Source organism: Python bivittatus, unplaced genomic scaffold (genome assembly GCF_059951505.1).
Source record: "Python bivittatus isolate LINGU-HERP-01145 unplaced genomic scaffold, Pbiv_v1 ctg000020_np1212, whole genome shotgun sequence".
NCBI lineage: Eukaryota > Metazoa > Chordata > Lepidosauria > Squamata > Pythonidae > Python > Python bivittatus.
In genome coordinates this window covers 62,255,478-62,279,341 of record NW_028277030.1, presented here as the reverse complement: position 1 = coordinate 62,279,341, position 23,864 = coordinate 62,255,478, and the positions used below count along the sequence as shown (strand labels likewise).

The 23,864-nt window shown below is 40.2% G+C and overlaps 2 protein-coding genes across 8 annotated transcripts in view; one reads left to right on the top strand and one right to left on the bottom strand.

Annotated features, from left to right (window-relative positions):
• Positions 1-3,909, bottom strand: part of NT5DC1 (5'-nucleotidase domain containing 1) — a 94,130-nt gene extending 90,221 nt beyond the window's left edge. For 2 of the 7 annotated variants that reach the window (XR_015795954.1, XM_088139734.1), the window contains exons 1-2: positions 2,974-3,901; positions 727-818 (exon numbers count right to left, since the gene is read on the bottom strand). Coding sequence is in view for 6 of the 7 variants with exons in the window: in XM_088139734.1 (XP_087995860.1) it covers positions 727-818; positions 2,974-3,066 (185 nt within the window). In the remaining variant the exon portion in view is untranslated. Of the gene's footprint in view, positions 1-726; positions 819-2,241; positions 2,376-2,470; positions 2,842-2,973 lie in introns of those variants that run through there. The other 5 variants (XM_088139759.1, XM_088139726.1, XM_088139719.1 and 2 more) reach the window with 5 other exon arrangements.
• A 16,362-nt stretch (positions 3,910-20,271) lies between these two features.
• The window catches only part of FRK (fyn related Src family tyrosine kinase), a 50,725-nt gene continuing 47,132 nt past the window's right edge, over positions 20,272-23,864 (top strand). Inside the window, exon 1 of the mRNA XM_007429060.4 lies at positions 20,272-21,280. Coding sequence (XP_007429122.1) covers positions 20,898-21,280 — 383 coding nt within the window. The 5' untranslated portion in view covers positions 20,272-20,897. The remainder of the gene's footprint in view (positions 21,281-23,864) is intronic.

Below are 23,864 nucleotides of genomic sequence, written 5' to 3'. Positions count from 1 at the left end.
CAAGGCAGTATACATAATGCTTCCACCTCCAATCTTCCACACAACAACAATCCTGTGAGGTGGGTTGGCCTGAGAGAGTGTGACTGACCCAAAGTCACCATCTGGCTTTCATGCTAAGGGAGGACTACAAATTCACGGCCTCCCGATTGCTTGCCCAACACCTTAATCACTCCACCAAACTGTGTGGAGGGTAGATAAAAATAAAGTGTCAGGTAGAGAAAGAAAAGGATGATTGACTAGAACACCCTCCAATCCACTCTACTCCTATAACAAAGCAATGAAAAGAAGGGGTGCTCACACCTCATTTAAAGGTTGCAGAGAAAGGCTTGCTTATTTATTGTAATGCAGGCAGAGGCTGACGGGGAAAAAAATCCCAGCTCCTCAACCAAAGGATGGGATGAGAATCTGTGGATGTTGGAAATCCATCATACTTGATGTATCAACAGTATTGCACAATCAAGGAAACAAAGGCACTCTTGCACCCAGGAGTCAGGATAAACGTTGGGTAGAGAAAATAGGGAAGCAGGATATAGCCCCCCAACATTAGTATCTACAGCTGCAGTCCTACATGCTCTTACCTTGGAATAAATCTTATCAAATTTAATTGGGTATACTTGCTTCTGAGACACTGCTCAGTTGATAACACTTAAATATAGGCAGCCTCCTGTTCCAGAAGCAACTTACAAGCAGAAACAGAAGGTAATGATAATAATAAAAATCACTCACCAGAAATCCCAGTTTTCAGGGATCACATCCAGTAGTTCCTTATCATATCCTCTTTCTTTCACCATGTATTGAGCAAAGCTGTCATATATAAGCTACAAATTAAGAAAAAAGTTTAATGCTATGTAAAAAAAAATATACTGAGATGCTATTGCTTCACATTTCAGGATCAACCTTACTAGCAACAGAAGCGTTCTGTATGTAAAAACTTCAGCATTGTATATGAGCTCTTAATGGTCTGATTCTTTAGCAAAAAGTTAGGCTTTAAGATGGTAGCATGTTCAGAAATGTCAGGGTTTTACCTTCAGAGTGTTCTGATCCTAATAGCACCTGAAATCAGTTCACAATTTAAAATATATACACGTTGTTGTTCAGTCGTTAAGTCATGTCCAACTCGTGACCCCATGAACCATATTGCACCAGGCCTTCCTGTCCTTCACTGCCTGAGTTTGCTCAGTTTCATGCTCATTGCTTCAGTGATGCTACATACACATAGCATCACAGAGATATATACACATACAACTGGTTAAACTACATGGCCCAGGGTGGGGGTACTGACAGGGCTCATTAAATAACCATGAACATAATTTCCATGCATTTGCTACAGTGGTTTTAACAGACAGACCTGGGAGCCCTATTTTAAGTAAAAAGTGGGATATAAATATTTGTATTATTTGTGTTATGAACAAAAAGTGTACACGTTTTTCTTTCCATTGGCTACAAACCTGCTTATAAATCTGCTTGTTTTACCATACCAACACATTCCAAATGCATGTGTACTGTATGCAAAAGCAAGCCTAACCTGGGTGTAAGCATGCATAAAATCCAGGGACTGACTTAAGAATTATGTCATCACCTAAAAGCACTGTAGGAATTAGAATTCAGAAGTTCTTACAGAATGGGATCTCTGAAAAGGGAACTCTCAGCATTATTTTTCCAGAGTTCCTCTCTTTGGAAGTCATGAAAATTGAACTGCCAGAAGAAAAATATTATTAGTATACTAGTGGAAGGGCAGATTTTATTCTAGTTATACATTTATTAGGTGTTGGTATGGAGCAGTTTCTTCATGTAGTTGTGTTTGAGCAGCACACAGGTGATGGTGCTCTAACTTTCATCAGAATCTAAGATCTCCTGAACCTCTGCCATTCCTGCAATCTGCAGGAAAAAAACTACCCATGTTTAGTCCCTACCTAAGAAGAGAAGTGGGGTTGAAAAACAATGCAGAGACACATTTGCGCACTGCATGATGAAAGATGCAGTTCAGCTTGTCTAGAAGTCGATGTACTGATTTAGGGAAAAAGGAGAGAGACAGAAAAACAGACAAGGTATCCCATCTACTGAATAAAAAATATTTACCAAAATTTTATATACAAAACATTGCTACGCTTGCAGTATGTTTTCACCTAGTATTTGAATGTCCTTGAATTAAAAACAAAATCAATTATCCTAAATAAATTAGAAAAAGTTAAAACTACCGAGATATACAACCTCAAATCAAGTTACAGTATTAACACTCACAAACCAGTTTGGAAACACAGAGGTAAATTGGTAGGAGGCACAAAGGCTGTCAGCTAATGCTGTCCTGGGAGTAAATGCCAACAGCTATAATGCAACTTCCGACGGAACACAGATTTCGAAAGACGAATATCAAAAGCCTACGCCTCTGCATTGGCAACAACAAAATCCCACTGACTTCAGCAGGAGTTACTGCTTGGTGAAAGAATACAGGCTTGTAATATAGCACAACCTTAGGCGTTCCGAAGTTAAGCCCGCTGCTTTTTCACACAGTACAGTTTAACTCCGGATACGTGCATGCTGGCCGAAATACAGCCTAGCGGGGGCTCCATCCCCAAATTACTGGCCTCCTCGAAAGGCCCGTTCAGGCCAGACAAAACTCAGGCGCCCCTTTCCGCTTCCTTGAGTAGCGGTAGTCGGTCCCCGTCCTCGGCTGCGGGCTTTCCTGCAGCCGCGCAAGAAGACGTCAGAGCGCCGCTTGCAGCGGAGGGGTACGCGCAGTGCAAACCTGAGGCTGGGCCACGCTCGCTAAGATCAGGATCCTCCCCCTCCTACCCCGGAGCGGCCACCCAACCAGTCCGAGGATTGCTCTGCGAAGCTCGCCAGCCAGGCGATCGTCGTAGGCGCTTTTCCCCGGGGCTGTTTCTCAACAGCACTGCGCTGGGCTGCGGCGGCCATTCAAACAGCCCAGCCGGAACCAGCCCGGGCGGCCTTTCCTCCAGCTGCGCCACTCACCCGGGCGCTCTCCACCAGGTTGTAGCGGCATAGCGTGTGGTCCAGATCGAAGCCGATCACTTCACAGTCGGCCAGCGAGAAGAACTGGGCCATGGCGGCGGCGGCGAACCAGCAAGCGCGCGGCTTCCTTTCGGTGTTTCGCGAGGAAACTGCAGCTCGGCTGTGCGTGTAAACTGCTGGTGCGACGGCAGCTGCCGTTTCCTGCAGAGGCTGAGCCTTTTGGCCTGCTTTGCTTCACCTTTCCTTTCCAGCAGGGCTTGGGCTAGAGAACTGGCTGTGGCACTAAAAGTCAGAGTCCATTTGATCTCTACTTCTAACTAGCACGAACTCCGCGGGTTGTAGGAGAGAAAGTAGCGGAGGACTCGAGTGTAACGCCGGTCAGGGTTTCAGTCGGACGCAGAACAGCGTTTAAATGCTCATTGCTGAAGCACATGGTGTCGGTATGGCAAGATGTGTAGCCCTCTTCCATGCAGAAAGGTGAAACTATTTGCTTTGGGTGTTTAAGACAGGGTTGACCTGAAAGCAGTTTGAGTCTATCACTCTTGCTCTGTGATTTGCATATTTACTGGACAGTTATCATCTGGATCTATAGAATTTCAGAGTCTTGACAGTATTCATGATTGACCTTACAGATAAGCGATGCCTCATATATTTCCACTTCAGAATAGTTTAAAATTGGAACAAGAGCACTGGAGCCTGGCTTGTTGCTATCTGCCAGATTGATCCAAATTGCCCATGGGTGTCTTGTTCATATTAGCAACCGAAATTTAGAAGTGCGCTATCATCCAACAGTAATAAAAATGAGGATGTACGCTTAAAATAAAAATTTCCAGTCTTAACATTTTTCTTCTAGAAGAGAATATACGTAGCTCAGGGTTGCACTGTGGAGTCCTTGGGGTTCTCTCTGAGCTTGGCTGTTTTCTTCCAGATGTTTCATTACCTGGCTAGGTAGCATCTTCAGTGCTGCACTTCAGCTTCAGCACTGAAGATGTTACCTAGCCGGGTAACAAAAAGTTTGCAAGAAAACAACCAAGCTCGGAGAACCCCAAGGACTCCACATTTTTCTTCTGCTAGCTGTCTTGGGTGTTTAATAAATATATTTATCTAGTGCAAGTAGAAAATTCAAAATAGATTTATTTACAAATATTTATATGCCACCTACTCATATGACTAAGTGGCTTACAATATATAAAATATATTCACAATTCACAGTACAAAATTAAACACTGTTAATAAAAGCTACTCCTACCACCAATAAGATCTTATTGTCTAAATGCCCTCTAAAAATAGATTGCCTTTACCATGTTTCTGAAGGACAGAAGGATGGGAGCACACAGATTTCAGGAAGATTATGTTCCAGAGAGGGGGCTGCCAGTAAGAATGTTATTCTCTGGGTCCCAGCCCCACAACCTAATCTCTTGGGCACCCAAAGCATTCTCTCTCTGCTAAACCATGTAATTTAGGCAGATTTTACCTAAAGAAGATGACCTGGAAGTAACGTTGGCCGCCAGTACCTTGAATGGGCCCAGAATCTATTGGTAAGCAATGCAGCTGCTGTAGGAGAGACACTGGGCTGAAGCAGCTAACGTTGGTCAGTAGGCAGGCAGCTGCATTCTGTGCCAGCTGCAGCTTTCAAGTTGTCTTCAAGGGCAACCGCACGTACAGTGAAGTTGACAGAACATGCAAGCAAGATGTGCTGCTTGTAGTTGGAGACTGAAATGCTAAAGTTGGAAATAATAAACAGAAAAATGTAGCTGGACTGTATGGTCTAGGGAACAGAGATGAAGTAGAATAATTTTATTTTGTTTATTTATTTATTAAATTTCTCCCCTACCCATCTCCCCCCAATGGGGGAACTCTGGGTGACTCACACAGAACATTAAAACCATAAATATACATAAATACATAAAACATTGATTTAAAAACATTACTAAAAAAGGGAAAGAAGAGTCCAAGAAGATGAAAAATCTGGGGCTGAAGACAGCAGGCCTCTATGGGGCTAGCCATCCCCATGCTTGAGGTATTCCCTCCCCACCCCAGGCCAAGTGGCAGAACCAGGTCTTCAAAGCTCTATGAAAGGACAGGAACTTGACAGTTCCTGTCAATCCAATTATTACTTCATGGCTGTCACAGTTTACAAACAACCCAAACAATGGCTATGTACATGGGCATCACCAGGCACAGCCCACAGAAATCTAATTGATTTTAACAACATCCATAAAGACATTAAAAATGGAAATGTGCAGGAAAAAAATTCCAAAAGATCTCCAGTCTAAGAAGGAGGTCCCAACCTTGAATTGGTATGCAACGGACAGGTAGTAATGGATTCAAAGCAGATGAAACAAAAATGGCAGGAGTACTGAAACTCTGTCCAGTAGAGATGTCAACATCTAGTTCCGTACAAAATCTAAGATACTTTAGAAGATACTCCCTATTTACAAGAACGTTAGTATTAGAAGATGAAGTTAGATCAGCATTCTGGTTATTACTGAATTAGACAGCTACAGGAATTGATGGAATATCCATAAAAATAGGGAAAGCAATTGAAGAAGAATCAGTAAAGCTTCTAACCAAACTGGGCCAGTAAATCTGGAGAATGATGTAGTGGCTAACTGACTGGAAGAGTTCAGTCTACATACCAATTCAGAGAGAGAGAGAGACTTGGCACATTTTGCAAACTATCACACCTTATCCTTAATTTCACACGATAGCAACATAATGTTTAAGATTATCCAACACAGACTAGGGCCCTAGATGGAAAAAGAAATCCCAGAAGTTCAAGGTGATTTTAGAAAAGTCAGAGATATTGCTCATGCATGCTGGATAACTGAGGAGGCCAAAAAAAAAAATGCTTCACTGATTATAGAAAGGTCTTCAGTTGTGTTGATCAAGTCACACTGGGGAATCTCCTTGGGGAAATGGAAATCTCAGGATATCTCCTTGCTCTCATGTGACTCCTGTACACAGGACAGGGTGAAACATGAGAGCAAGATGAAACATGGTGAATCAGACTGACTCCAGGTTGGCAAAAGAGTGAGACAAAGCTGTATACTCTCTCTTTATTTGTTCAAATTATGTGCTGAATAAATATTGAGGGAAACTGGATTGGATGAAGTTGTAAAATTGGAAGAAGAAATGTTGATAGCCTCTGCTATAGTGATGACACTAGTCTAATAGCTGAAAATGCAAATTATCTGCAAGCTGTCATAATGTAAGTCAAGGAGTGCAGTAAAAATGGGATTAAGTTTAAAATATAAAAAGACCAGACTAAAGATAACAAGTACAGTAACCAGCCTTAGAACTGACAATGAAGTGCTAAATAGCTTCTGCCTCTTACAATTTACTACCAACAGCAAAGGAACCAGCAGTCAAGAAATATGCCACAGAGTAATACTTAATAGAGTAGCAATGCAGGTCTTGGAAAAGATATTTAGATGCTAGGATGTGTCTGTACCCACAAAGATCAGGATCATGCAGGGAATGGTGTCCCCTGTGATACTCTATGGAAGGAAGGAAAGTTGGACTTTGAAGTAGCAGGGCGGAGAAAGTACTTTTGAACTATGGTGTTGAAGAAGACTCGTAAGAATACCATGGATAGCCAAAAAACCCAAACAAATGGATCATTAAACAAATCAATCCAGAGTATTAACTTGAGATACAAATGATGAGGCTCAAATAACCATATTTGGATACCAGGTGAAGACCTAGTTCCCCTGAGAATTCCATTAAGCAGGGAAAAAAAGGAACAGAAGAGGATGACCAGCAGCAAGATGGACAGACTCAATTTCAATGGTGATAGGTGCACTATTGTGGGACTTTAAGGGCCAGCTTGGGGATAGATTATCCTGGAGAAGATTTATCTGTACAGTCACTAAGAATTGAAACTGACTTGTAGTACTTAATTAATGAAAATCAACTGAGAAATGACAATGGTATGTATGTATGTATTTCTACAGCCATCCATCTCACCACAGGCAACTGTGGGCGGCATACAACAACACTATCTTCTGCATCTCCTGGTCCAGAATCTCTTGAAACTGGTCAAAGGGTCTCCACACCATGGCTTCCACCACTATTCCAGCAGGAGCCATGGATCTAGGAGAAACCCAAGGGTGCACACCAGTTCCTTCAACTCCAGTTCAACTCCAGATAGGACAATAAATGGAACAACCAGGGTACCAGGAGGTTTCTGTAGCAACAGTAACTTCATCTTGCTGGTATTCAGCTGTAGTCTCACAGCTGAATACAGCCTGGATACACAATTAAGAACAATGCTTAACTGACTACTCCATGCCAGGCAGCTGCTAACCGGACATGAATCCTGCCAGAGCAGCTCAAGCCTAACCTTGTTTATATAGTGCTATCATATCTGGCTGCAAAAACCCAGATTACCACTTGATAGAATTATTGGATTTTTGCAGCTCAGATATAGTTGCCAGATATTCAGAAGTAGATCAATGGTCAAAGACCATTTTGTAAATAATGTTCATACTTTAGCTGTGCTCTACCTACTGCAAAATATATTTCAGTAAATGCATTTTAGGCTAATTAATGAAACATTAAAATCCCAATTCTCTGACACTTTGACTTTAGGCAGAGATGCGGATATAATACCGTGTCATATATTCAATGACATATGTTTTCAATTACAGATCCTTACATGATAGGGTTATTATGGTTGGTAGCACAGTCAGCCAGATGTTTAGACTGGATCTGGGATTTTTATCCACCTATTGAGTCCTTCCCAAGGACATTGTTATTATAATGAATGACAAAAGCTTAAATACCTTTAAAGCTGATGATAGGAAGTCTGTCTTCTGTGAAGGCCTGGAAGTGACTCTTGATAAATGTTTGTTGGGAGCTGAGCAAGAAGAACCAAAAAGGCACTTTCTGCAAAAGAACTGTTAGAATTCTCAAATGAGCTAACCTCATTCTGCTGAAACTGAAGATAAAGTTATTATATTGCTGAATCTTTATTTTCAGTAGAAGGCATTTAGAATAGCTTCAAAACTGATCGGGGACTGCTGGTGAGCATCAAGTGAATATCTAGATTCCCCACTTCTCTATCCCACATGAAGGAGGAGTCACAGAGAGGTCCTTCAAGGTCTTTTTCACTGTCAAGGCTCAGAGCTGCTTTACAAGGTATGGCTGTAACTCCCAAACTTTCAGGACTGTTCCCACAGGAAAACGAGGGAAGAATGCATTCTTTGCTGCTTTCATGGCCCAGAGGACAAGCAGTACATGTCCCAGCCAGGCTGTAAAAGTCAACATGGCATCTGCAACTACATGATGGAAGCCTTGCCTCTTCTTATGTGCACTGCACACACAACGTGCAAAAAAGGGATAGGGTTTCAACTGTGTGGCTGCAACCATCATCTTGACTTTCTCGAACTATTAATGCCCATGACCCTCACCTCCTGGTTTTGTTCCTCTCTAGGGAAAAAGGCAGGGAATCTGGAGTTTCAACTGATATGGAAGGCAGTCAGCATCATACTGCAATGGGTTTCTCCTGCATCTGCTCCTGCGTCTTGGCTTGCAATGCTTGGAAAGCTTAGCTACCCATGATGACCTGAGTAGAGGCCAGTCCCTGGGTGGGGAACCCCCACCCTTTTCTAATATTACAACTACACAACAGCCATATTTCCAGAAGTTTGGCTTCTTTGTAGCTGTTAATACTACAAGTAGTACAGCCAAACAAAGCAGTTATCTTCATCGTACAGTATGGATAAAGCACAAAATAGAGTTGGTTCAACACAACACTCTGCGTTATAAAGTGGTGTGTTCCTTTCCATCAAGTGGAGCGGTTGACATTCTAGAAATGAAGAGATACTGGCAACATTGCTTCATTCTACTGGATCATGATCCTACATCTGAAGGAGAAATCTTGATTCAGTTTAAGCCCACATTTTTTCTACACTATTGTTATTAGCATGTCCAGGTGAACCATCTGGATCAAGGATGCAAAAGGAGGGAAAGATTATACATTCCCTAACTGTGCTATAGCTTTCACCTACCATCATCTCAAAGGTCTGACAAAATGACATGGAAACCTCCAAATACAGAACCTTTACATACAGTATAATCAGCAATTCAGCCCTTAGGCAAGAATTGGATTTGGGGAATTTCTGGCCTGCAATAGCCTAGTCTCTTACCCAGCAGCTTACATTTTTATCCATTAAATTAAACAAGCTCTCCATGGGAAATCAATATATTCTGTAAGCAAAACAACAAATCTAGACAACAACCATATGGCAGTTAAATAAATGTTCCAGGAAATTCCTGCAGTAAAAAGCAAGCTAGAATATTTCCTTGTATAATACAATTTCCTTTATAGCACCCAGAAAACTAAAGGCTAACAACCCTGCTATAAAATTTAGTATATCAGCAGATAAGTGCTTGGGTTAAGAAGCTGGAGCTACACTTTTCCAAGTGCTTAGTCATTTTTTCAAATTTCTGCAATTTTTTAAAAATACAGGACATGATTATGGTGTTGCTGTGGAAATCAATTCTGCTATACAGCAATCACATGGATAATCAGCTGTACTGTATTTGTATGATTGTTGGTTATTTTTACACAATCAAAAAATTGTTTAAAAAAAAAACAAGAAGTATTACTTTCCCCACCTTGATATTTTCTTGCAATGATGTAATAGTTTTTCATTCTGCAATATAGAAAAGTCGCCTTTAAAGTATAATTTGTCACATCAGTCAAACTAAAAGTTTGGTTATTGAGTTACATAAACACAGTAGAAAGGTGAGATGTCACATTTATAGAAATAAATAAAGATGGTCAGACTAAGAGGACCAAAAATATTTCAACATGTGGAGCTTCCCTTAAAGATGATGCACCTATCCTATCTTGGGGGTCAGGGTGGGGACTTCGTTGAATGCTAAGAAATGATTAAATGTGGATCCAGTGGCTTCTTAATATGTGTTCAGTTGTCTTTGGTAAACTGAAGTGGACAAAGGTACACGTGATTTATTATGTTTTGGTTTAATAAGCTGAAAGAATCTAGCCATTGCAGTTTATAAACCATAATCTATGACTTAGGATATTCTGCAATTGTTAGGAAGGTTAGGTGGCCCATGCACTGTTGTTGTCCTGTTGATTGCTTTGGGTTTATTCTTGGCATCCATTGTGGATTTTTATATTTAACTGATATTCATGTATTGTGTTTAATGTGTTGTAAGCCACCCAGAATCACATCTGCGAGATGGGCAGCTGTATAAATCAGTCAAATAAAAAAACAAATAAATGGTGATTTATTCAACAATGGTGTAAGTGGGATGTATTCAACAAATGATGATTAAGCAAGGCATTGCTTGATGGAGTGTGTGGACCCTGTCATCATCCCCTTTGTTGCACCTGATCTGGTTTGCCTATAAAGTTAAATGAATGGGCAACAGCTACATTCTTTCTTTGTCTAGTTTTCTAGATACTTTTTGACATAATTCGGGAGGGGGCAACATTGTCAAAATGGTGAGCGCTACTGGCGGATTTAAGCCCCTCCCCTCTTTAATATGCATTGCACACTTTACATAAATGTAAGGGGCTGGGCTTTGATCGCCTAGTTGCCTCTGCCATTTTGATGTCATTGACCCATTGCACACAGATGCCCCTGCTTTCCAAATACTCTTCATAATGTGGCTAATCCTGGATCTCTCCCAAATTGGTTTCCTAACTTTGACTAGTCTATGCATCTTGAAAGCTGCAGTTCTCCTCAATTCCAGTAGAAGGAGACTGGGATTTCTTCCTGTCTAGCCTTGGAAAAGGAATGTGATTTCGTAATGAGGTGTAAAATGGAGTACTTCGCTTCAGGTAATTTTAATGTATTTATTGTATTAATTTAAAACATTTCTACCACATGCTAGCACAGTTTATAAAGACTGTCTCTGCTCTAGGCTTACAGTCTGAAATATTTGGTCCACAAAGGGGAAGAGGATGGAGGAGGAAGAAAAGAAAAGGAGATCCTAGTCCTTAACCTTATGATTCTCATGTGGATTCGCTGGGGTAAAAACAGTTCAGGTTCCCCGATGGAATGGTTGCTGGCAAAGCCAGATTTAGGAAAGAGCCCAAGGCAGCTGGCAGAAATGATGGAATAGCCTGGCTTCTGCTTTTTCCCTCTGCTCTGCAGCCACTTAGAATGGCAGCGGGCTAAGTGATTTAAATGCAGAACATACACACCAGCTTAGGTAATTGGTGGCATTGGTCATTATTCATTTTGCAAATGCACTTCAGTGTTCTGAGTAACATCATGTATAAGTAAACCTGATAATAATGGATGTTCAAGGATATTTCAAATAGTAAATGCAAATTAAAAAAAAAAAAACCACACAGCAGAGGAAGCCATTTTGTTATTGCTTTCCCAAACACCATTGTAAAGTATGGTGTCAATTAATGTGCAAATAAGCATTATATATTCCTGAAACGCAAATGTTTCAGCTATGTTACAACTGTGATTTAATTACACACACACACACACGAAAAACAGAACACACAAAACATCGCACTCAAGATTTTTCTTCCATTAAACCAACTTCTAATTTGTTTATGGAATTATTGCCCCTTGCTTAGCCAAGAAAAGCGTGTTTTACAGCTGTGTTTAATCATTACAGTTATTTTGTATAAGTAAACAACCTAAGCTGATATTACGTTAAATGGAATAGGTTTTATTGGAATCAGAGGTAATGACAGGCTTTTATCAGGGAGAATGTTGTTTGTAAAGAATGTATACCAGTAGACCACAAGCTGTGCATTTAAAACAACTTAAAAATGCTATAATTTTCAGAGGTTGGTATGTGCATAATGCTAACAGCACTAAGCACAATGTAAAAAACTGAACACTTGAATTGCTAACAGTTATTACATTTCTGTACGATCCATTTAATTATGTCTTGTTTAAAGCAGCAATTCAGGCCACCCAGCTCTTATGTTGAAGATGAACATTCAAGGGTCTATAATCCTATGTCAAAATATAAGTCAAATGGGGAACCCTTCCATATAAACCCGTAGATCACACAATTGTATCAGGAGTTTCAGATGGGAGCATTGCTCTTCCACCACCAGAGAATAAGCTTGTGCACTAAGCGATGCTGGTCTCTCTTGCTTTGTCATTCCTGTCTTCTTTTTCACTAACTGGAAGCTACTTTGTACCTGATAGTTTTGCTTTATTTCACTTTATCATTTCCCCCCAATTTTAAGTGTGATTCACCTGTACAGATTTGGGAATTAAAAAAAAATCTCAGAAAAAGAAGTACCCAACCATGGGGTGGCTTGATGAGCTGAATTAGACTAATGCACCAAGGGTTTCCCCACCCCTAGTTTAAAAGAAGGTAAGTCTATGAATAAAAATACAAAATTCTCCCAAAATGTTCTACAGTTTATGTTTTCTTGGCATAGTTCATCATCCTTCAGAAGTACTGGTGCCAAAAAAAAAAAGGTTGAACTACTTGTTACAACTACTTAACCCAATTTATACACTTCCAATAATTCCCTCTCTGAAAGGCCATCTGGAGATAAAGAGATGCTAAGAGCACATCTTTCCCTTTTTTTTTTTTTGCAAGTGAAAGAAGAAAACAAAAGGTGTGAGTATGGTGGCTTGTAGGGGGTGGCTGAGATAAAAACTAGCGTAGGGTATCCAGCAGGATACTTAGTGGCAGTGCCCTCCACTCTGGCAATACCACCAATTGGTAGCCAAGGCACTGAGGCAACAGATCTGTGTGACAGTAAGTCCTGTATGGAGCTTCAGCTTTGAAGATTTACAGCATGTTAACAATTCTAGACCTCATCATCTTGTAAAGCTAGGCTATTGCTAGGATTTCATTAATTTATACTCTGGTTGTAAATGAACCCCTCATAGCACTGAAAACATGCTGTCAAAATGTAAGCAGTTTAGGCAATCAAGTCATTGGAGTATGAGAACAGGTATAAAATGTATCTGATTTTAGATGAGAAGAAGCTCTCCTTAGTGTTGGAGTTTGAAGATTCTGAATAAAAATTATATCCTGGCATTTTATCAAAGCATTCATGTGTATTGTTACTGAGCCTTGCCACTGATCTCAAAACAAATTCACAATGCGAGCAGCAGAAAACAGGATTTATCACATCTATTTATTATGTTAATAAGGATTTGGGGAATAGGTTTGCACACAAACGACACAGATTTTTTTATGCTCTGCAACGGTAGAGTATTTACAATGCTATGAATTTGGCTGTTCTAGTTACTATGAAAGGATTGTGTATGCCAGTAAACTAATGAGTGGTCTGGTTAGCAAATTAACTAAAGAACAATAATGTTCCCTGAAGACTGGAATTCTTCTTCTCCAGTCTTTGAAAATAAGATTTCTGCTTTTTATTGATAAGGATAGAAAAAAATGTTCACAGAGAGTTCAAGCTGGTGTTTCCTAAAGATATTATGCAGTCACAGTTGATTTGCCTGCAGAAGACTTTTCTGCTCTCTGTACTATGCTTGCTTTATTCATAAATAAAACATATATTACACAGCAGGGCTGTGTATAGTTCAAAGATAATTTGAAAGAAGTGCTTTAGAACCTGCATGAACATAGCACTATCCTGCTACTCATTAAAGAGTCAACCTTTTCCAAACTTCGATATAAAAATACTGTTTAAGGAATGTATTCATTAAAGTTGATGTGATTCTTAAAGATTAAGCAGAGTTTCTGCCAATGAGATCAAAGACAGAACAAGATCAGAGTTCCCACCAAAGAAAGAACAGGCTGTTCGGAGGTTCTGCAGAGCTGTAGTACTTCAAGAAAAAGACTAGTTTTGCAGTGAGTTTATGTGCACAACCCTGGAGCTGATAATAAATCAATTCAGCTTCCAGTCTCTGTCAACGTCATGGGAATAGGTAGATCCAGAGGGGATTCCAAGCTGTCTCAAAGCCACCATATGGAAGTGTCCTAGAATTGCTGTGAATGGCAGTTTACAGTAGCATTCAGCAGACAAAAAAATTTGGAACTCACACATGTTCATTTAACATGTATGATTCGCCTTGTCAACCACGTATCAGTTGCTTGGTGGGCTACAGTCCATGTACATAGAAAATTGAGCAGATCCCAGTTATGTCAAGTACTAACTACAGATTAAGGGAAGTCCTGATGTGGGCATGGTTCTTTATTTGAAATGCTACATATTTCAGTCCAAAGATCCATCATTCTGCAGAGGAATTTTGACCTACAGACAGGTTAGATGGTAAAATATATTTTAAGATGACAGTGGGTTTTTTTGCAGGAAAGTGGCCATAAATGCTAAAAGAATAGGAAGCAACTGTGATATTTTGAACTATATTATGACCTTATTTAAGGTGTATTACACAATGTATCCAGCATAGGGTAGATCTATATTTCTAGATAATAGATGTAGGTGTGGGCATACACAACAAATTGCAGGAAGTATCTTGACTCCTCCTTTTTCTATTGCTTGTGTTTTTATTGCAGTGACTATTAATGTTGTCTTTAATTCTATTTTAAATTAACTTGTTTTCTGATTTTCTTTTATCATGGCCAACCATATCTACTGCTATTTAGAGTAGAAATGTATGGAAGGAATTATATGTGCATTTGGTACATTCTGGGGCTACATATCTGGCAGCAGAAAGTTTAACCAGGTCATCCAAAATGAAGTCTTGCAAGAATGCAAGAGATTTCCAAGCAGTGGCTCTGTGACTTCAGAAAAGGTGTGACACGGGATGCTGAACGTAACCTCCCCAAGTACAATTCTGAGAGAAATATCACTATGACTATCATGCAAGTGGTTTTTAGGTTAGATCTGTCTGCAGCAGTGACTGATTATGTTTGAAATGCAGATAGACTAGGAGAACTACTTTTCAGTTTGCTTTCGATTCCCATGGTTTGTCCGCTACTTCATTGATCCCAGTCAACCAAATTCTACTTGGTTTTTAGATGCAGGAAAACATGATCTATTCTGTTCCATCCAAAGACAGACCTAAGTCCATCCTTCTAATTAAAAACAGGCAGGTAGCAAGCAGTACAGATCTCTGCCTTGTTCAAAGTATAGTGTGTATATATACATACATATACATATACAACTCCATCATCTAGTTTGGCTCTGTGCTTTTGAACATATATGTAAGCATCTTCATTGGTGTTTTGGTTGACATGGAACGGCAAAGCCTCTGGCCTCTAGAAGCTGGAAAATAAGTTTGGCAATGCCTCTTAATTGTCAGAAGTGAACAGGCATGGCAAGGGCAATTGTGCACTTGGGTATACTATAGTTGGGCAATCCTGTGTTTTCACTGGAATTACATTGGTGGATTCAGAGTATACATCATTTTTATATGCTGATGATATCCTGGCAATTCTAGATAATGATTCTACATCATTCCTAATTTCACATGGGTGGTTCAACAATTTGGAAAATATTCAGGCTATAGGATTAGTTGGGAAAAATCTAATTTATATTCTTTGGGATCTGATATATCAGTAAATCAATATAAGATGTTGGGTTTTGTCATATGCATACAATATATTAAATATTTAGGATTAACTATATAAAATATTTCCAAATATGTAGAAATTAATAAGTCATAGATAAGATTTCTATGGATATAAATAGTTGGATTAAAGTTCCAGTAAGTTGGTGGGATAAGATGAATGTTATTAAAATCAATATTATTCCCTGATTGATGTATATTTTGAAAGGTACCTCAATGTTAATTCCAAATAGATATTTTATTCAGATTAATAGACTAATAAGAAAATTTATATGGCAAGACAGACAACCAAGGATTTCATTGGTGAAGTTGATCTATCTCTTGAAGAAGGAGGTTTTAATTTATCAGACTTTCAAAAATATATTTGGCCATTTATCTGGAGGTTGAGTCATGGCAACTGGACTTCTTTTCTTTTTCTTTTTGGTTAGAGATGTTTTGCTACTTGGACAAGAAAATAAGTCCAGTTGCCATGACTCAACCTCCAGACAATTCCACCTGGATGACTGAGAATCTTCATAAACATTTGGCCACTTACTTTATCATCTACATTTATGTGGATGAGAATTTACATCAACCTCTATTGGCTTTATTGGAAAGTTATTATATCTCTCTGTTAAGATCCTGGCAATTACCAGGGTCAACATATAGCAAGAAAGTTTTCTGGCTTATGTGCAATAAGATATATTTGGGCTTTATTGGGGTATATATTGGGCTTTTCATGCTGAGTCTCATGAATATTTAGCTTTGTGATTAACTGTACTCTAAAAATAGCTGGGAAGACATTGTATTGGAAAGTATGGGCAGAATCTGGAATTGTTTGTTTGTTTGTTTATTTATTTATTTGTACATAGACTTATCCCCCGCCCATCTCCCCGCAATGGGGGACTCTGGGCAGTTTACATCAAGTTAAAACAATAAATACATGATTAAAATTTATAAAAAGACAAACACATCTACACAGATGGAAAGAAGAGAAAAAACATCCAAGAGGCTGATGGAAGCCACACTAGGCTTCTAGGGGGCTAGCCAACCCCATTTCTGACATCCTCCCTCCCCGCCCCAGGCCAGATGGCAGAACCAGGTCTTCAAATCCCTCCGAAAGGCCGGGAGTGAGGGGGCCTGTCTCACCTCTGGGGGCAAGATGTTCCAAAGGGTGGGGGCTGCAGCAGAGAAGGCCCGCCTTCTGGACCCCACTAGTCGCAGTTCTTTTGCTGAGGGGGTCCGGAGCATGCCTTCTCTGTGAGATTGGGTGGGACAGGTTGAAATCAAGGGGCGGGGCGGTAGCCTGGCCCCATGCCATGTAGGGCTTTAAAGGTGATAACCAACACCTTGAATTGGACCCGGAAGCAAACTGGTACCTAATGGAGCTGATGGAGCAAAGGTGTTATATGGGTCCTTCTTCGGATCCCAAAAATAGCTCGCGCGGCTGCATTCTGGACCAGCTGAAGCTTCTGGATACTTTTCAAGAGTAGCCCCATGTAGAGCGCATTGCAGTAGTCTATCTGGGAGATAACAAGGGCATGAGTGACCGTTCGAAGGGCATCCTGATCCAGGAAGGGGCGTAACTGGTACACAACCCGAAGCTGTGCAAAAGCCATCCTGGCCATGGCTGCCACCTGCAATTTGAGCAGGAGCCGTGAGTCCAGGAGGACCCCCAAATTACGCACTGGGTCTGTCTGGGGCAGTGCTACCCCATCCAGCACCAACGATGACAATGTCCTGGATACAGAGGAGCCATTAACCCACAGCCACTCCGTCTTACCAGGGTTCAGCTGGAGCCTGTTGTTCCCCATCCAGACCCTCACAGCCTCCAGGCACCACAAGAGGGCAGTCACGGCATCACTTACCTCACCAGGGATGGAGATATATAATTGAATATCATCAGCATACTGATGATACCTCATCCCATGATGACGGATGATCTCACCCAGCGGTTTCATGTAGATGTTGAAAAGGAGCGGAGAGAGAACTGAACCCTGAGGCACCCCACAGAGGAGGGGCCGAGGATGGGACCTCTCGCTCCCTATCACCACTGACTGGGACTGGCCCCGAAGAAAGGAGGTGAACCAGCACAGAACTGTGCCACCCACCCCCAAATCCCTGAGCCGTCCCAATAGGATACCATGGTTGATGGTATCGAAAGCCACTGAGAGTTCAAGGAGAGCAAGGATGGTTGCACTTCCATCATCCTGCTCCTGCCAGAGATCATCCATAAGTGCGACCAATGCCGTTTCTGTTCCATAACTGGGCCTGAAACCTGACTGATAAGGGTCCAGATAATCCATTTCATCCAGGACCCTTTGGAGCTGTGATGCCACCACTTTCTCAACCACCTTCCCCAAGAAGAGGAGGTGGGAGACTGGATGAAAATTGTCCAGTACGGTAGGATCCAGGGAGGGCTTCTTGAGGAGGGGGTGCACCAACACCTCTTTAAAGTGTTCTGGAAACACTCCCTCCTGCAAGGATGTATTAACTATAGCCTGGATCCAACCACATGTCACCTCCTGAATTGCTTTCACTGCCCAGGAGGGACATGGGTCCAGATGACAAGTGGTGGCCCTCACAGTCTAGAGGATCCTGTCCACTTCCTCAGGAACAACAGCATCAAACTGTTCCCAGATAACTGGGCAAGAACAATCCCCTGGTATCTCCCCAGACCCTAGGCCACGCTCGGAGTCCAACTTGGAACGAATTCGCACGATTTTATCCTGCAGGTGCTCTGAAAATTCCTCCATGTGGCCCTGCAAATGAATCTCCAGCTCCCTCCTACCGAGGAGGGATCTAGTGATCCCAAACAGGGCCACCGGGTGGCACTCTGCAGACACGATAAGGGTGGAGAAGTATTGGCGCTTTGCCACTCTTATTGCCACAATGTAGGCCTTAATAGCAGCTCTAGCATGTGTTCGGCCTGTTACTTTAAATCAATTACTTTGTAATGATTATTTTAAGGAATCTCAATAACTACAGTTAGAATTTTCTTTCTGTAATGCATTAGTGGCAATATAATCAACTTAAACATGAATTATCACTATGGACCAGATGTCTTAGCTGCTTCAAAGAACCCTGAAATGCTATCAGTGGTGAGATGGCTACATTGTAGGTAATATCGAAGATGCTCTTTTCTAGTCTTTTTAAATAATATTGATTTTTTTGACTATGGAATAATTTTTAATGCTTGTTTCTTCTATGATCTGTTTTTACTGTTTGCCACCCAGAGTCACGTTCATGAGATGGGCGGCTACATAAATGTGATGAATAAATAAATAAATTTCTGATTGGGTTTGTTGATATTAAACCAACTTCAAAATTATATCAGAAATATTATTAAAAGTTGAAGTTACTGATACATATTTCTTAACAAATAAAGAATTGGAATAAGCAATAATAGAACATCAATAAATCCAAGCCTTAAAAAAAGGTTGAGTTTACTTCTTTGGACTTGATGTTAATGAATCCATCAAAAGTGTTTATTCCAAGTCTGTTGGACTTCTCAAAGAATTTATCAGAAGTGTTGGGCTGCAGATCTTCTGTTTTGGCAATATAACACATTTGAGGGTATATTAACGATTTGATCTCTTTTTGGAAGAATATTGTAACATATATGTAGATGTCTGGATAAATGTTTTCAAGTTAAAAAAGTCAATCTTATTTTGAATTATATTCCAAATTGTAGAATCTGATCACTCTTGCAAAGTATTGGTTATTACAGGGAGGGGGAATAGCCAAGATAATTATATTGAGAGACTGGAAAAAATACTATTACTGCTGACATCAAAAACTAGATTCAAGAAATATGCAAATATCCATTTTTGAAAAGGCAGGGCTTTTTTTACTAATCAAAAAATGAACAATATATATTGGCATAGATTTTATTATATTTTACAAGAATAGAGACATTTTTATGCACAAATTGATACATTGCTATTACATGATTAAATGTATAGGTGTGATGGAATGGAATCATGAAGGCCAAACTCAGGGAGGGAAACATCCTCTTTCGTCTCCTGAGGGGCGAGGAAGAGATAAGAGGATGAGGCTGGCACCTCCCTGAGGAATTCACTCTGTTTTGACTGGCTGACTTTGGGAACTGAGGTTTCAGTCTGGGAAGATTCTTGCTAGAGGTTGTAGCTAATAAACATTGCTGAACTGAATCTGCATGGTCTCCTGGAGTTCCTTGGGCTAGGCCTGACATCATGATCTTATCTCTTCCTCGCCCCTCAGGAGACGAAAGAGCATGTTTCCCTCCCTGAGTTTGACCTTCATGATTCCATTCCATCACAATAGGTGATATATATTTCATCTTAAATTCATCTTAATTTATCATGTTAATTTTTTAGGATTTTTCTGTTTATTTGTTCATTTTTTTTCTCTTTGGTATTCCAATTTCATAATTAATTAATTTGTTGAATATTACTTTTTAAAATTTGTTTTCGTTTACTGTTTTTTCTGTACAGTACTTCTCTTTTAAAAATCACAATACAATTAGTTTTTTAAAAATCCTGTGTATTATCCAGAAAGTGTCCAGGATAAGAATACAACCACACACCATATAGAATTCAGAGATTTACTGGCTTCGGTAGAAGAGAAAGGAGGACCATGGCAAGTGGAATGGAAATCAGTGTTTTCTGAACAACATAATTTCTTGTAAGGGTAATGACATTTTTTTCACTTAGGTTTGAAGAACCTGGGGAAGGTTCTTCCCCAGGTGGGGAAGAGTTGAGAATTCATGGCAAATATGATAATAACAACACATTTATTTGTGTGGTACAATGATTTTGCGGATTGCTTTTATTTGTGGTGTACAGGATGGAAGGGACAATATGCCTCTCTGTGTGTATAAAAGAGAGAGGCAGAAAGAGGAGAAACCAGGAAGTACATACAAAAGAAGTTTGTCCACATTTCAGTGTATTAACACAAAAGGTCAGTCTGAGTGGTTATTCATTACCAAGAGCGACAAGATTTTACAGTAGTCTCTCTGCACTAGCTGTATCTTTGAGAGACTAAAGAATATTAGGAGGAACAAAGGTAGGAAGATTGGCTGAAAAGTTTCTGTTCTGCTTCTGTTTGCTTGTTCTATCTTTTTTGGCTCTCGAGATAATGGCTCAGGTCTTTCTGAGTGATCAGAAGAGGAAGTGAAACATTCCCCTCACATGAAGAGTTGCTTTTCATTGCTCAGATTTCAGTCCTGAGTTTGTAGCTGGAAAACGAGGAAGAAACTCTTGGTGAAGACTTTTTGTTTTCAGAAGGTGAGAGGAAAGAAGTCCAAGCAGAAGATCTTCTCCAGTCCCAGCAAGTTCTCTTCCCTTTTATCTTGTTCAAAGGAATCGAAGAATGAGTTTTGAAATGACATATAACGAAAGAAATATTTTTCAAGGATTTGTGAAAGCCTAACACGGGACAGGGGAAAAGAAGCTGAAGAAATTGAAGCTACGAAGTAAGAGTAGCCGCAGTATGGGGAACTGCTGCCGGAAGCATTGTGCAGGTCTGGAGTCCTACATGCTCTGGCTTTTCAATGCCTGTGATTGCAGGTCAGGAGGTAAGACAGCTACAGACGTTGGTACAAATGGCCCTCCGGGAGGACCACCCACATCATCCCCACCCAGAACAGTAGAGCCGACGTGCAGATTTGTTGCCCTGTTTGCTTACCAAGCCCGGACTGAAGAAGATCTGAGTTTTGAACCTGGAGATAGGCTTGAAGTGCTGGATACCTCTCAGGAGGGCTGGTGGTTTGCACAACTGCTTGTGGAGAATGGTCTTGCCAGACCTGGACAAAAACTGCAAGGCTATATCCCAGCTAACTATGTTGCTCCTGACCAGAGTATTGAAGCTGAACCGTAAGTTCTGATACAGATATAGAGGTAGAGGTAGAGGTAGTCGTAGTGGTAGGGGAGAGACAGGTACATAGATTTACAGATAATGTACTACGTAGCAATCACCAGACAGACAAATAGTCTTGGGGAAATGGCCAAATCTATGGAGCTAAATATATGGAGAATGCACTTTTGAGTAACTAGAAGCGACCAAATGTTGTTGTGGGATTTTTGTTTAACATAACATTTGTGTAGACCTAATTTATTAATTATTTTCAATAGAGGTTGGAACTGATATTATACTAGTAGCCCATCCAAATGGATTTTTTTGGAAGTAGTCTTAATTTTTCCCTTTCTCAGAATGAATGTATTTGATTCTTAATGAATCACTGTCTGTGGGTCTGTGTGTGCAAGTGTACCTTTTGCTGCTTTAGGGATGAGGTACAGAGTAAACAGGACAAATGGAGTCTCTTCCACCCCTCAGTTAACAGCAACTATTGAGGTACCTAGATAGCAATAAAGAGCTCCCCTCCTGGAAAGTCTGGGCTCTCCCTTCCTAAAACAGGCTAGCCTCATCTGTTTTTTCAGTCATCGTAACCTGAAGAGGGTAATTGTGGCCTTGGGATCACCCAAAGGCAGTGTTGTCCAAACTTGGCCACTTTAAGATGAGTGGACTTCAACTCCCAGAATTCCCCAGCCAGCATGGCTGGCTGGGGAATTCTGGGAGTTGAAGTCCACTCATCTTAAAGTGGCCAAGTTTGGACAACACTTCCCAAAGGCACGAACAGAGCAACTGTCTATTTAGCTGTGACTTGGAGCATATGACTGAAACTGAATGGCTCCTAAAGTGGGAAAGGCAATATCTATGGCCCTTAAAAAGTGATGCATTCCAGATCTCCTGAATTTTAGAATCGCTATTTTAATTATTCAAATATCTAGAAAACTAGTTTGGCAATGAAGAGTGGTAAGACTTGAGTGCAGCTTGATTGCTCCTTGTTTACCTTAGAAAACCAGGAAACTGAGGTTTCATTTGCATGAAAAGATAAACCAGGGCCGTAAGTTCCTTACTGAATAGAGAAATATGTGCTGAACGAAATTGTCTTAGTACAGGGAGTTTCCACAGGTGGATATGATTCACTGGTGCGTATCTGCTGTGTTTTGAAGGACTTTTGGTGATTTAGCTGCTGTGCAGATCTGTGCACTCAACATTATACACTAAAATAAAAACAAATGAGTTATGATTTTATTAAAAACTAATACATATATTGTGGCATAATTATCTGAGAAAGTAGACATTAGGCTTCAGTCAGATTACAGTCTAACAATTTACTCAAAAGCAATTTCATTTTTTATATGATTTGTATTGAAACTATTAAGGAAGATAAAAACTAATACAAACTAATATAAAGTAAGGAAGAAACAAGAAAAAGAAAGCAAAGAGAAAGCAAAAAGTGCAAGAAAGGAAAAGAAAGAAAAAATATTTTTATAAAATATTACATAAAAATAAAATATAAAATATAAAATATATTTTATAGCTCTTATATTTCAGTTGTTTTTTCCTCCTTCCTTATGCATGTTCACCTGCAACATCATGACAACTTTCATGAAATTGGCCTCTTCAATCAGTCCTCATAGACTTGAGGCTTTCCTATCACTTCATGTCAAATACTGTGCTTTTCAATAGAAGCATTTCACAAGTACAGCTGTGATTCAAGCAGTGAAATGTTTATTAATGCACGTGTAAGTGTGAATCAGCTCCCAGACATCTGGTGACTTTTTATACAATTAAATTGAAAAAATACCACAAATAACTGAAAAATGAACACTTTAGATGACTAACTCAGTAAAGTTTCTATCCTATTCTTTTCATTGGAACAGAGAAGTGGAGCTGTTTAGCTGCTTGAGTTTAAGCTGCCATCTAAAGAAGAAGATGGATAGGGTGAAGTCTGAAGGAAATAAATATAATTTATGGCAATAATACATTGAGGTGTTTCATTACAGTGTGTGAGCCCTAAAGCAAATGCAGGCCAGGAGCCATAAGACTTCATAAACCCTGCTCACTGGCAAATCCCTAGATTTTCAACAGCAGGTGGTCATTATGCCCTCCCAATCCTGTAATTCATAAGTCATGGCTATCCAGGAATGAGTCTTCTCAGTGTTGGTCCCCTGGTTCTGGAATTCTTTCATAGAGCAGCATTTCTCAATGTTGTCAACGTTAAGATGTGTGGACTTCAACTCTCAGAACTCTGGGAGTTGAAGTCCACACATCTTAAAGTTGCCACGGTTGAGAAACACTGCCCTGGAGAGATGTGCTTGGAAATGACTTTGTGGCATTGTTGTGAGGGAAAGACATTCTATTCTCTGAGACTTTTTCATGCCAGCTCTTCATCTATGCTACAGTTGTGCTTTTTAGTTAATACGTTGCTGCCTAGCAGATATTTTAATGCTTTTTGTGCACAGTAGGCTTCTCACCCCTCTTCTTCCTCATCTGCTTCTCCTTCTCCGTGCCCTTTTTCTCGTCCAGATATTAGTTTTTAAGGATTTTGTAAGCTTCCCTAGGAAAATATTTGTTTGGAAGTGCGTCATATACATTTTGGAAATAAATAAA